Consider the following 15,338-nt stretch of genomic DNA (forward strand, 5'->3'; position numbering starts at 1 on the left):
CTAAGTATACTATTTCTTTTAACTTAAGAATAAAACAGTAAAATCACAAATAATGCTTCTTTCACCCCTACAGTCTCATATCAAAAAGACGGGGACCTTCGCTGCCAGTCTCCACCTGCCAACTCACATTCACACTGCAGAGGAGGAAATGCCCCCTGACTGGCCAGAGCCCGCCAAGTTGTTCCCAAGAAGCAGTTCACGGGGGACAAAGAGTCTAGGACCCAGGCCTGTTTCTGCCTCAGCCACCAACATGCCCTGGGAGAGTTCGGTTTTTCTATCAGCTTTACCCATGAGGTTGCTGGTCCCTGCCATCCTCAGCCTCACCCCGTTCAGGGAGGCAAGTACACCAGCAACTGTACTCCAGGTTAGAGAGAGTGGGTGGGCAGAGGGTCTCCTTACTGCTCTTGTTGCTACAGAGCAGATAAGTCAATTTGTCTATCTGAGCCCCAAACGCTTACGTATTTAACGTGTCAGAACCAACCAGTTTCCATTTAGTTGGTACAGTCCATCCAGACCATTTCCACTGGGACCAAACTCTGCACATACGGTGTACAGAATTCCTTTTGCCTCCTTCAACTCCAGCCACTCCCCAGGGCTACTGCCTGTGCCCCTCTCTACCAACCACACCTGGATTCCAGCTCTGAAGGAACCAAACATCTACCACAACCTCTGGGTAGACCTGAGTATGTGCCACTCCACCGGACTCAGTCTGGCGCTGCACAGTCCCGCCCTCCAGGAGGCCACGAGCCCGATCCCCATCTAAGAGGAGCATCCTTCTCACAGCTACCCATTCCAGCAGCTGAGGTTCCAAAGCCAAACCCATCTAGCTGAGATTCAGATGAAGGGGCTATGAAAGGTATGTGGCTTTAGTAAAAGAAGTTCTTCAAGGAAATCAGCATATAGCCTAGGCCAAGACCTGAGAAGCCCTGGTGACAGTTGTACCTTTAATTGCCAGCTCTGGAAGCTTCTATCCCATTGCAGAGACGGAGCTAATATTTAATAAGTTTTTTTTTTTTTCTAGGCACTATGCTAAGCACTGACATTATCATCTCATTTAATCCTCAAGGAAACTCTGGGAGACAGAGTACTATTATTATTTTATAGATGAGGAAGCAAAATTCTAAAATGCCCTGAGATCTCACTGTTTGGTCAGTGGTTAAAGTTTGGCCCAGATGATTCACCTGGATGACTGTCAGAATCATGAGGATAACCACACACACTTGGCAGCAGTCCTGTCCAGAACACAGGGCGTTAGGTGTCCTTTGATTCTACCCTCCACTGACCTCCACTCCCCCAGGCAGTGTTCCCCGACTCACCTGCTCAGAGTCCCCCGAGGGGCCTTAGTGCCTCCAGCTCCGTGGGTGATGCTGGAATTCTTGTTGGCAGTCATGGTCATTTCTGCTCTCTGCAAACACAGAGCCCTGCGAAGAAGACAAGACCAATCAGCCAAGTTTCCACGGGTAGCCCAAAGCACCTCAAACATTCCCAGATGACCTCCAGAACTGCCAGCAGGGTTTCTGTGGTGGGAGCGGGAACCACTTTCCCACATATATTTAATTTCATCTGTTACAGCTTGTGGGCCTCAAGGCTTCCCTGATCTGGGTTGGGGAAAAGTCTGTGAGCTAACAAATAACTTCTCACTTCACAGAAAATGATTTTTAAAACTCCATTCCCATCCAGCTTCTTCTCGTTACTGAAGTTAGAGTTTCCCAACTTTCTGGCATGCCATACAGCCCTTATGAATTTTGCCATATTTGTATACTTCCTGAACAATCATTTATTCAGTATTTTTCTTGAATCAACTTGAAACTGAGGAACTGGTCTTAACTCCATTCTAAACAATTAACCACTGACAAATATTTACTGAGTACCAATTTCCTGGACACTGCCATCAACAAAGAATAAACCCAAGTCTCTGCTCTCAGGGAGCTACATCCTAGCAGACGGAAACAGACAATAAGCAGCCACATCTCACATGTGTGATATGTAAGTGTATGCTTGTGTGTAATGTATAGTGGTAAGTGGTAGGAAGGAAAAATGAAGCAAGGTAGAGGAAAAGGAAAGAAGATGTGCCATTTTAAACAGGATGTTCAGGGAAGAACATTAACATCCTATTAAAGTGACACCTGAGTCAACACCATAAAATTATGAGCTATCATATTTTTAACACCCATTAAAATAAAATTAATATGCTTTCAAGTATTTAAGTACTACAAAGTGAAAAATGTTGTAAATGTACCATATACAATTAGCTACTATCATATAAAGTTGTTTTATGCTAAAATAATGAAGAAAAAGGTTAAAACTTAAGGGTACATCCAGACGGGAAAAGAAAAAGTAAAATTATCTCGTATTTGCAGATGATACAATCATGCTTGTAGAAAATCATAACATTTCCACTAAAACACCGTTAAACTAATACATAATGTCAAGCATGCTTGTAGGATATAAGGTAATACTTAAAGAATCAATTTCTTTCTACACACTAGCTATGAACAATCTAAATACAAAATCAAGAAAAACAATTCCATTAATAATGGCAGCTTTCCAGGTGGTGCTAGTGATAAAGAACCCACCTACCAATGCAAGGCTTCCCTGGTGGCTCAGAGTTTAAAGCATCCGCCTGCAATGCTGGAGACCAGAGTTCGATCCCTGGGTCAGGAAGATCCCCTGGAGAAGGAAATGGCAACCCACTCCAGTACTCTTGCCTGGAGAATCCCATGGATGGAGGAGCCTGGTGGGCTACAGTCCTCGGGGTCACAAAGAGTCGGACTGAGCAACTTCACTCTAGTTTGATGGGCTATGTTCCTAAGTTATTTCACACCTTCTCCTCTCTTCTGTCTCTAACATTGCCTTCTCAGATGATGGCCTTGCTTTCATACTTTATTCATAACATAATCAGAACATCCACCACTCCTACCACGTCTACCTTCTTTCCAGCATTTCTATGCATATATTTTGGACACAACTGAGTGACTTCACTTTCACTGTTCACGTTACCAATGCAAGCAGACATAAGAGACGCGAGTTAAATCTCTGGGTCAGAAAGATCCCCTGAAGGAGGGCATGGCAACCCACTCCAGTATTCTTGCCTGGAGAATCCCATGGACAGAGAAACCTGGCAGGCTACAGTCCATGGGGTCACAAAGAGTCAGACACAACTGAAGCAACTTAGTATGCGGCACAATAATAGCAGCAAAAAGACTAAAATACTTAGGAAGAGATTTAACAAAAGAAGTGCAAGACTTATGCACTGCAAACTGCAAAACATAATTGACAGAAAGTAAAGAAGACATCAGTAAATAGAAAGACATCCCATGTTCACAATCAGAAAACTCAAAGTTGTTAAGATGGCAGTATTCCCCAAATTGATCTACAGATTGAATCGAATATCCATCAAGTGCAGAAAGTGACACTGATTCTAAAATTTTATGGCAGTGCCAGGGACCTAGAGCAGTCAAAAGAACCATGGAAATGAAGAATAAACTTAAAAGACTCGGATTTCCCAATTTCAGAATACTACAAAGCCATAATAATCAAGACAGTGTACACAGATATAAGAATAGAAATAGAAATCAACAGAATAGAATTGAGAAATAAACTCATACACTAATGGTCAGCTGATTTCAACAAGGATGATAATAAGATAATTGAACAGGGAAAGAAGAGTCTTTTCAACAAACGATGCTCAGACAACTGTGTATTTGTATATAAGGAATAAAGCAGGACACTTACCCTGATACTATACAAAAAAAAAAGTAAAAATGGATCAAGAACTAAATTTAAGAATTAAAAGGAAAACCTGGAAGAAAACACAGAGGTAAATCTTTGTAACACTGGATTAGGCAAAGGTTTCTTAGGTATGACACCAAAAAGCACAAGCAACAAAAAGAAAAAAAGATATAAATGATATTAAATTTAAAATTTCATGCTCTAAAAATATGAGAGTAGAAAGATGCCCACAGAATGGGAGAATTATCTGCAAATGATATATATTGGCTAAGCTACTTGTATCTAGAATATATAAAGAACTCTTACAACTCAAAAATAAAAAAGACACATAATCCAATTTAAAACTATGCAAAGGATTTAAACAGACATTTCTCCAAAGATATAAAATTGGCTAATAAACACATGAAGCAAAGCTCAACATCATTAGTCATTAGGGAAATACAAAGTAAAACCACAATAAGGTATTGGGTTGGCCAAAAAGTTCATTCAGGTTTTTTGTAACATCTTATGGGAAACCCCAAATGAACCTCTTGGTCAACCCAATATTACTTCACACCACCAGGATGACTATAATAAAAAAGACAGATAAAAACAAGCATTAGTTAGACTGTGAGATTGTGGAGAAATTGGAACCTTCATTCACTGCTGGTGGGAATGTAAAATCGTGCTGCCACTTTGGAAAACAGTTGGCAGTTCCTCAAAAAGTGATATATAGTTACCACATGACCCAGCATGACTCAGTCCTGGATATATAGCCATGAGAAAGGAAATCATGTCCACACAAATACTTGTACTAATGTTCATAAAAACCAAAAAGTGGAAACCCAAATGTCCATCAGTGGATGACTGCATTGGCAAATGTGGGACTTTCCTATGGTCCAATAGTTAAGACTCCAAGCTACCAATACAGGGGGCAGGGGTTCCATCCCTGGTGGGGGAAATAAGACCCTACATGCCACATGGAGTGGCCAGAAAATTCTTTTTAATGTGGTATATCCAGAAAATGGAACATTATTCAGACATAAAAAGATACATTCTTCATGGATGAACCCTGATGCCAGTTTTATGAAATGTCCAGAATAGACAAGTCTACAGAGATATAAAATTAGTGGTGGCTCAGGGTTGGGTTTAGGGTGGCAGAATGGGGAGTATTCCTATGAATATGGTGTCTCTTTTGGGGTATGAAAAAAAGTTCTGGAATTAGATAGTGATGATGGTTATTTAACTCTACAAATACATAAAAAACAAATGAACTGTACACTTTACAGGGGTGCATATTATAGCATGTAAATCACATCTCAATGTAGGTGTTTAAAAAAACTTAAAAATTTTTAAGTGCCTTGGAGAGTGGACGTGACACAGCAATAACTGATGTACCAAATATATTTTCAGTATGAATGTGCACTCTGTTCTGGGCTAACATCACCTTCAGGGAAAAGCTAAAAGTGAATAGAAACAACAGTTCTCTCACTCTGATTCGCATTCTCATCACATTGACAAAAATGAAGCCTCTTTGGATATGGAAGTTAAACATTCAGGCTTCAGCAATACTTGAACCATGAACTTCCAGATGTTCAAGCTGGTTTTAGAAAAGGCAGAGGAACCAGAGATCAAATTGCCAACATCCGCTGGATCATGGAAAAAGCAAGAGAGTTCCAGAAAAACATCTATTTCTGCTTTAATGACTATGCCAAAGCCTTTGACTGTGTGGATCACAATAAACTGTGGAAAATTCTGAAAGAGATAGGAATACCAGACTACCTGACCTGCCTCTTGAGAAACCTGTATGCAGGTCAGGAAGCAACAGTTAGAGGTGGACATGGAACAACAGACTGGTTCCAAATAGGAAAAGGAGTACGTCAAGGCTGTATATTGTCACCCTGCTTATTTAACTTCTATGCAGAGTACATCATGAGAAACACTGGGCTGGAAGAAGCACAAGCTGGAATCAAGATTACCAGGAGAAATATCAATAACCTCAGATATGCAGATGACACCACCCTTATGGCAGAAAGTGAAGAGGAACTAAAAAGCCTCTTGATGAAAGTGAAAGAGGAGAGTGAAAAAGTTGGCTTAAAGCTCAACATTCAGAAAACAAAGATCATGGCATCTGGTCCCATCACTTCATAGGAAATAGATGGGGAAACAGTGGAAACAGCGTCAGACTTTATTTTGAGGGTCTCCAAAATCACTGCAGATGGTGACTGCAGCCATGAAATTAAAAGACGCTTACTCTTTGGAAGGAAAGTTATGACCAACCTAGATAGCATATTCAAAAGCAGAGGCATTACTTTGCCGACTAAGGTCCGTCTAGTCAAGGCTATGGTTTTTCCAGTAGTCATGTATGGATGTGAGAGTTGGACTGTGAAGAAAGCTGAGCACTGAAGAATTGATGCTTTTGAACTGTGGTGTTGGAGAAGATTCTTGAGAGTCCCTTGGACTGCAAGGAGATCCAACCAGTCCATTCTGAAGGAGATCAGCCCTGGGTGTTCTTTGGAAGGAATGATGCTAAAGCTGAAACTCCAGTACTTTGGCCACCTCATGCGAAGAGTTGACTCATTGGAGAAGACTCTGATGCTGGGAGGGATTGGGGGCAGGAGGAGAAGGGGATGACAGAGGATGAGATGGCTGGATGGCATCACTGACTCGATGGACATGAGTCTGAGTGAACTCCAGGAGTTGGTGATGGACAGGGAGGCCTGGCATGCTGTGATTCATGGGGTCGCAAAGATTCGGACATGACTGAGCGACTGAACTGAACTGAACTGAATGACCTTAATCCTGGAGAGTATCTTATTCATTACCTTGGTGCAAATAAGTGATTGGTCTCAATGATAAAAACAAGCCAAACCCACACTCTTGATATCATTTATAATTCTTTCCTAGTTTCAACATGAAATGCACTGCCTTTGCATAAGCTCTCATGGCTGTTGTTCTGGTGATGATGGTAGTGAGTGAAGTGGGGATTAGAAAGGGAGGAAGCAGCTGTAGGTGACAGCGGTGAAACATCCCTCCCACAGTGAATACTACAGAAGCTTTCAGAAAAAGGAAAACCCCGAGCCTCACTTTTATCCTTCATGCACACTGGCGCTCAAGAGATGTCCTTTACCTGTCCCAGCCCAGGGCCAAGTTAAGAGCTTGGTGGATGGCTCTGTGTGTTAAACAGAAAGAAGGGAAAGGAGAGGCAGCCCCTGGAAGCTTTCTCAGGCCAGTTCTCAGGGTCCTCAGGGAACACAGTGAAGCAAGGAATCAACCCGCTAAGCATCAGCTTTCAACTGTCCCCATGGTAACGACAGTCACAATAATCATCAGAACCCATCATACCAGCGCCGGACATGCTCTACCAGCTTCAGGGCAGGCCCTCAGGGGGAGGCCAGAAGGTTTGTGGAAAGAACAGAAACTGAAATACATTAAAAGAACATGATGAAAAATATATTCTTTCCTTCCCTGAATTTCTGATCTAAGAAGGGGGGACCCACTGCTCTGAAAAGCTGTAACAGGAAAACCAAACGCCAACTAGAAAAAGGGGAAAATGTAGATAACCATGGTATTTGCTGGAGCCAAAAGGAAAAATGCTATGAAGATGCACCCAAGAAAGGAGTGGATGAAAACCGCCACCAGGCCCGTGGCAGTGCCCCTTGGCCACATGCCTGCAGAAGCACAGCTGCTGCTCCCAGCAGTGGCCCAGCAGGTGAGACATCGTGGAAAGGCACCACTGAGAGAAAACCCGGCAGGGCCCACTCAGGCAGAGGTGCCTGCTCACGGTGCTCCCGCCACCTGCTCTCTCCAGCCAAGTCTCTCAGGCTCAGGGAATAATCCAGCGGCTTGAGAAGCTGAGGACCCGGCTAACCCTTCACACGTGAAGCACAGACTTGAACACTCTGCGTGGCTGGCTTCCTGGGGCCTTCTGCCGAGGCCCTGAGAGCCAGCCCAGACTCCCATCGACGCTCTCTGCCTGACTCCTTTGGCTGGTCTGGGTGCAAGGAGAGAAGACACTCCCAAGCAAACGAAACAGCCACTGGGAATAAGAGCAGAGAAGCCAGGGGGATGAGAGGCTGTTTCACTAAAATTCAGCCAAAAACTACATGTTTGGAAAATGAAATTGTTCAAGTAGGATCTACCACCAATCCCGAATTGCTCAAAAACCCAGCTCTGACAAGTTATAGACAACCATCTGAAGAGCTACAACCCAAAGACGGGAACACAACAAGGCTCCACTGGAACTTCTCTACAGTCTCTGCCCTGAGACAGAAATCACAGTCCTGGGATCTCAAGGTATAGTGGGAAGAACACCTGACTCAGAGTCTAGCTAATGCTAGTCAAGGGTCATTGCACACCTGAGTTTTGAAGACTCAACTTTCTCACCGTAAAAGCAATAATAATAACATGACCTACCTCATGTAATTGTAACTCAGACACAGTGAACCTTGATAAACCACTTTTCTTCCAGATCATGCTTCTCTGGGTATTTGGAAGTCGCTTTCTCCATTCCCAAGCTAGATTCATCATTTTTCAGACTCCCTGATACTGCCAGTCAATCCAGTGACTCTATGCCAGGCACTGTGCAAGGTACTAGGATATAAAAATGGGGGCTTCCCTGGTGGTTCAGTGGCTAAGACTCCAAGTCCCCAAGCAGGGGGCCTGGTTCAGTCCCTGGTCAGGGAACTAGACCCCACACACCACAACTGAGAGTTTGCACGCCGCAACTAAGACCCAGCACAGCCAAATTAGGAAATATTAATTTTTTAATAGACAAATAAAAACGAACAGATACAATCCTTACCCTGGTGGAGCTAACTGTAAAGGGAGAAAAGCGAAGGAAAAAGTGGACTCCAGGAAGGCCTTATAGAGAGGCAACATTTGAAAGTAAGCCTTAGCTTATCTGTGACCTAAAAAAAAGATGCATTTATTATGAAAGGTGCTGCTAGATTCTTTATAGAATAGCTAAATTTAAAAGCATTTTAAAGGATTAAATAATTTAATCCCTGTGGCAACTCTACAAAGTGGGTGCTATTATTATTTACATGTTACCAAGGAAACCAATGGAAAAGGAAATGGCAACCAACTCCAATGTTCTTGCCTGGAGAATCCCATGACAGAGGTCCATGGGGTCACAAGAGTCGGTCAAGACTTAGTGACTAAACCACCACCACCACCAAGGAAACCAAGATACACAGCAGTTAAATCGCTCGTCCCACGTCACACAGCTATGAAGTGGCAAGGCAGGAGTTGGAGCCCAGGTGGCCTGCACCAGCATCACAGCTCTGAGGCAGGTCTATGCATGACCTCCACCCATCTTCTAGTTCAGCTCTCACCATTCTGTGAAACAGTGGTAACTTTCCAATCAGGAAATGCAGGTCACTCAGCAGGTGAAGGAACAGGGCAGGAACGCTGACTCAGCTCTGAGTCCACCATCTACTTACTTTCCTTAACATTGACAGGGGTGAGTGTTAAAAAAAGATGCAGAGTCACAGGCCCCATCTCTCCCTCTTGAATGGGACCCAGGAATCTGCATGTTCAGCGAGCATTTCAGGCTGGTCTTATAGACCTGTGTGAAAAACTGTGTCCTACCAGATGCTGACAGCTTGTAAAGGTTGAAGGGTCACTACTGACCATCTTCTCAAGAGTCTGCCCAGCTGTGACTAGGTACCCTTTCCTCCTCCCACCCCCAGCTTCTTCCACCTGCAAAGAACCACTGACCCTCAACAGAGAAGCAGGCACATCATGGGTTCCAGTAAAAGCATCATCAACATCTGCCCTAAACAGGGTCCTCAGTCTTCAGTGTGCTCTGAGTTCCTGTATCTCAAAGCAGCTCTTCCTGCCACCCGCCCCTGGTAGCTAACAACGGTTTTCCTCACTTCCCCTCCCTTTCAAACTCCTGGGAATAAGAGTTTATAACTGATGGTTTATAAACTGGTGGTTTGCAACAACAAAAGTATGTCTCATTTGGCCTTCCCTTGATTTATTTATTTTTTAAGTTGAATTGGGTGAATATAAACAAAATGCAAATAAAAATTCAGATGCTGGATTCTCTTGAAAAATCTGCTATTATTTCTGTATTTTTATATGGCAGCACCTGGCAGTCCATTTAGATGTAGCAAGCCCTCTCCAATTTACTGCTGTCTCTCCCCACCCAACGGTGACAGGTGGCCAGCTTTGCTCGGCTAGGTGATCTGACTCTCCCAGTCGGCAGTTGAGTGCTGTGTCCCCTGTCCCAGCAGGGAAGGTTGGGAGCACTGCCCTGTGAGCAGCCATGCAAAGCCTCCCGGAGGGCGGGGCTTGTGCAGGGCAGGGAGGAGCTGATTCTGGCCCCTGGAAGCCCGCCATCTATCCCCCGAACTCCACTGGAGGAGCCAGCCTCAGGGCTCCCTGCTGCGGCTCAGGCCAGCCTGCATCCTGCAGTTCTCTCTCCTGCTCCCTTAGGTCTCTCTCTCCCTACAATCCAGTCTCACCACCCGGCCCACAGGTGCTCTCCCCACGGCCCGAGAGGAATCCCTTAGAGGTCAGTGTCTGAAGGGGGCTCCTTCTGAGGGGTGACCAGCCTCTAAGAATGAACCTTCCGATCACCCTGGTTAGGTGACATTTCTAAATGTCTGCGTGGTACTTTTCTGCAGGCCTAGTTTTGGATATGACCGGGTGCCTCGTCCCTGAGAAGGAGATGTCTGAACCCCAAGAGCGCTGAGGAACAGATGCACGTGTGTGGAGGGAGGCCTCCCGATCTGCTGGGTTCAAGTCGCCATCGAGAGAAAACAAACACCGCCCAGCACTCTGTTCTGCTGGTCCAGGTAAGAAGTCCGGAGCCTCCACAAAGGAAACCTCTAAACCACATGAGGGAATTTCTGCTGAGTTGACATTCCACTAATCTCTTATGCAAACTCTTGTGTGGAAGTAACAGCTTAGGAAGCAGCCCACAGGGAAGGAGAAGGCAGGCAAGGAAACCGAGCTCTGTGTGTCCTGAGAACCTGGGTTTAGCCCAATCCGGACAGTTGTGGTCCGACTGCCCTGGGGTCAACCCGCGACTCACCCTGCCCAGGGAACACCCACCAGACCACCCTCACCTTCTTACTGACTTCCCCCTGAAGTCCTTCTTCATTCCAGACCAAGAAGACAAGGATCAGACTGGCAGCTCCCCCAGAGAAGGGCCTACATCTTTAATTTCTTCCTCCAAGAGTCTCAGCAACCAACACTGGCACTTAAGCTTCAGGAAGGGTCATCGTTAGAAAGAGTCCCTTTTACCTACTCAAGCCAGACCTCTCTAGAGCGTGAGGTTTTGCAGGTGTCCCTGGACTGGGCTAAGGTGGGAAATGCTTCATTTGCCTTTCAGAGTTCCGCCCAGATTGACAGCTCAGGCCTTTTGCAGCAGCTCACCTCCACAGCCTTTGTTCCCAGGCCCTCCTAGGACATTCATAGCCACCCCCCACCCCAGGTCTCCTGACACCCGGGCCCCCTCTGACCCCACACAGTTGAGAAAGCGGTGTGGCAGTACTTAGAGAGTTCTTCACGTTTTGAACAATCCTTAGTACCGAGCAGAGAGTTCTTCACCTAAAAGGCCCACAAATGTTAACTGATTTGCTAAGTGATGGCAAAAGTGGGCCCCCAAGCAGTCAAAGGCCAGGAAGACAAAGGGCGTGAGAAATTCAAGCACTGGCCATTATCCTGTGAGGGGCACTCCTTCACTCCCCACAGCCCTGGTGGCTGTACAACCAATGAAAGGGAGGTTTCCAACTGTAGCTGTCACCCAGCTGGGCTGTCACCAGCAGGCCTTCCCCCCTGCCCCACCCCTCAGCCAGTCCCCTCTCCCGCCAGAGTTTCAGTCTCCTCACAAGTGCCCCTGGTACCTTCCAGGATGCTCCTGCAGTAACAGTTCATTCAACACACCCAGGAAGAGAGACTCTTCCTGGGAAACCTGCCTTCATCTCACTCAGGCTGGCTTTCTCCTCCTCCACCCCTCTTTTCCTCCCTTCCTTTCCTGACTCATTTCTCACTGGTTATCCGCCCACAACCTTGTTTTCGGCTCTGTTGTACCTAAAATCAAGCAGCTACAAGGGAAAGGGGAGAAAGTGGGCTCAGAGATTGGGTGCTGGGCATCAAAAGCTATCACAAGGAAGCCAGCAAGGTTTTTCTCAAGCTGATCCCGTAATTCTCTCCAAAACGCCAGACCCTTTTTCTCCATCAGTACCTCTACATACCTGGTACCTTGGATCTTTTCCATTCCAGCCCCAGGTTCTGGGGTTCTAGGTCCAGAAAGCCCTTCGAGCAAAACTGTCAAGGGGATTATGAGCCTGGTCAAGTGGAGAGGGACCAAGAGCTGTTTTGCTGGGAGACCAGAAGAATTGCCGAGTGTTTTTACAGGTCCCTGTGAGGCTGAAATCCTCCTCAACCAGTCACAAAAAAGATTATTTTTGTTGTTGAATAATAACCAAAAAAAAAAAAGTCAAGCTCTCTATCCATCCCCTCACTGTCCACTTATCACTCCCACGTCCTCTTTCCCAACGCTCCTCCTCAAAGAGGCCTTTAAGTTGGGGTTTTCAACCTCAAACATTTTCAGTCCCTTTTCCTGCCAGATGGTCCTTCTCCACTTCAGTACTGATTTCGTGGAGGTTTGAAGCTGGGTTTAAATGTTTCCTGAAAGCCTAAAATGGGCTGAGGGCTTCTTAGGCAATTCCAGGCCAAAGGAAATCTGGTTGCTTCCAAGACAGTTTTATAAACCTTGACATAGCTGTTTCTGCCAATCTGGAAACTCAGCTTCTTAGCAAGGACCTTAACCCAGCTCTGCCAGGACAATGGAGCCTGCTCCGTCAGGAGAATGGAGGCCTGCCCTCTTCCTCCCTGGCAAGAACAACCTTGTGGGTCCTATAAACATGTTGTGGATTCCAAGGCCACAGACCTAGCTCATACCAGGGCCTTCCCTCTGCCAGTCACAGCAGACTAAATGCCATTTCCTGCACATGCCAGGAATGTTTATGCCTCTAAGCTTTTATTCAACCAATTCGTTCCATCGTGAAGTCCTCCACCCCCATTCTTTCTTAAATATCCAGTTCAAATGTCAACTTCTTTCTGAAGCCTTTCCTGATCCTAAATCTTGACCTCATTCTCACCCTTCCCATCCTCTCCAGCCTAGCTGAACTCAACCTGACCGATGGCAAGATGCCTGCCCTACTCCAGAAAAACACACCACCCACAAGTCAACTTTCTCAGAAGTGGTAAGGGCTAAAGGGGCTGGGGAAGTCTCAACACCTTCATTTTCCTATCTGTAGTATAGGGAGAATACCCTGCCTCTATCATGAGAACATGAAAACCAGCGAGAAGCCATATATAAAATACAAAGCATACTCAGAACCAAGAGGCAACATACTTGAAGTCTCTGGCATTCCCCCAACTCTCAGCCTCAAGACCTCTTCCCTTGTCCTCACTCTCTTTTTTTGTTTCCCATTTCATCGAAAAAACAGAAACAATGAGAACAGACCCTCAATAAGCTACCATCATCAGATGCACCCATCACCAGCAACAGTGCAGACCTTGCCACTTCTCTGGCAAAGCCCTAACATGGATCCCAATCACTCAAAGTAAGAGCCAAAATGTTCACAACGATCTACAAGGTCCTCATCCTCTAGGTCTCCATGATACTTCCAATCTCATTTCAACTACTCTTGCCCTTTACTCTTTCTCCACCAGCCACATCCTCCTTACTGTTTCCTCAAACACACCAGGCACATTCCAACTCCAGGCTTCCACACCCACTGTCCCCGGTAACTAGAACATTCTCCCCCAAAAGAGGTTCCTACCTCACCTCCCAGGTCTTTGGACAGACATCACCTTCTTAGTGAAAATTCCTCTGGATCACACTATAAAATTTAGTATTAAGAAATTACTATATTAAAAACCCTTCCTCCACCCTACTATCCCCTCAGCCCTCCTATTCTCCCTTCGCCTGTTTTACCCTTCTCCATAACATTCATCACCATCCAACACAAATACTCTTCTTTTCCATTTATTTATTATGTCTGTATAAGCTCCATGAGCCTAGGGATTTGGGGGTTTTGTTTATAGCTGTACCCTTAGTGCCTAGGACAGACCCTGGCACACAACAGGCTCTCAATAAATACTTTTAGAATTATTTATTTATGGCTATGCTGGGTCTTCGTTGCTGCATGCAGGCTTTCTCTAGTTGCGGCATGCGGGGGCTACCCTGCAGTTGCCGCGCACCAGCTTCTCATGGTGCTGACCTCTCCTGTTGCGGAGCACAGGCTCCAGGGCCTCAGTAGTGGCACATGGGCTTAGCTGCTTCACGGCATGCGGAATCTTCACGGACCAGGGATCAAACCCATCTACCCTGCAACGGCAGGCAGATTCTTAACCACTGGACCACCAGGGAAATCCAATCAATAAATACATTTTAATGAAAAAAACATTTGCCACCAGCTCAGAGTGGCCATACCGGACAGAGTGAGAAGCTTGGTCAAGGTTTTCCATTATGGTTATTGCTTTTTGCCCTGTTCTTGCTCCAAGGTCTCCTTGGCTTTTGCTCACTGTTTTCCTTCTTCCAGAAAGAAGGCCCATCTTCCAACCTTCCACCACCAGCCTTCCCAGTTCAGACTCTGACCCACCTACAGCAAACACGTCCACTCAAAACTTTCAGAAGGGAGTCATGTCCTCTGAACACCTCTGAACAGATTCAGATCAGGAATGGCTTCAGCCATAGAACTGAAGTTGCTCTCTGCAAAGATTACAATGATTTTCCTGTTATAAAACACAAAGATCCTTTCTCTGGGGCTTAATGAATGACAGGGCTTTCGTATCCTGATGTCTGCTGCTTGAGACACCACTTGTCAGCCCTCTCTGAAGCACTGTGATGTAGTTAACTCTCAATCTGGAGTACGCTCTCTGGGGGTAACATTTTACCATCTGCCTGGAAGATCTTTATGCTCATCCAGGCACAGGTCATGAAAGGCTGGGGAAATATCATAAGAGAAGCAGAAGGAGAGACAGGTGTGGCATCTAAGACTTTCATTTGTTTACTCACTTGAACCCTTCCAGGGCATCTTCCTGGCCAGGGCCCCCTGCCACGGTGCTATATCCTGGTCCTTTCCCTTGAGCAGCTCTCCATCCTGCCTGAGACGGTCAAGTAAAGGAAAGATGCTAGTACAATGTAACAAGAGCTCTGACAGGTATGGACGCAGAGCTCTGAGAGCAAGGAGAAAGACACCTAACCAGGCGGACAGGACAGATGCGGGAGAGGGTTCTGGAGGAGACAGGAAGTGACACTGGGCCGAGTCTTGTAGGACTTGTTGAAGACAAAGAAAACAGAGGAAGAACGTTGCTGCTAGCAGAAGGAAAACTGTGAGCAAAAGCCAAGAAGACCTTGGAGCGAGAACAGGACAAAAAGCAATAACCATAATGGAAAACCTTGATCAATCAGATTACACTAAATAAGAGCTCTGTTCATTAAAAAATGCCATTTAGAGAGCGAAAAAGGAAACTTCAGAGTGGGTACACAGATTATAGAACTCAGCAGAGTGGGAACATTAGGTACACAAAGCAAAGTTATCGAGAAGTTGAGTAACTCTCAAACTGCAGATCTTGGCCAGATCACTGGGGCTGAATCT

General features: G+C 45.6%; 1 protein-coding gene across 4 annotated transcripts in view; it reads right to left on the bottom strand.

The window, feature by feature from the left end:
- The window catches only part of ST5 (suppression of tumorigenicity 5), a 167,366-nt gene that overhangs the window by 58,893 nt on the left and 93,135 nt on the right, over window positions 1-15,338 (bottom strand). For all 4 annotated transcript variants that reach the window (XM_018059505.1, XM_018059506.1, XM_018059507.1 and 1 more), the window contains one exon: window positions 1,317-1,421. In XM_018059505.1, coding sequence (XP_017914994.1) covers window positions 1,317-1,396 — 80 coding nt within the window. In that variant the 5' untranslated portion in view covers window positions 1,397-1,421. The remainder of the gene's footprint in view (window positions 1-1,316; window positions 1,422-15,338) is intronic.

Source organism: Capra hircus, chromosome 15 (genome assembly GCF_001704415.2).
Source record: "Capra hircus breed San Clemente chromosome 15, ASM170441v1, whole genome shotgun sequence".
Classification (NCBI taxonomy): domain Eukaryota; kingdom Metazoa; phylum Chordata; class Mammalia; order Artiodactyla; family Bovidae; genus Capra; species Capra hircus.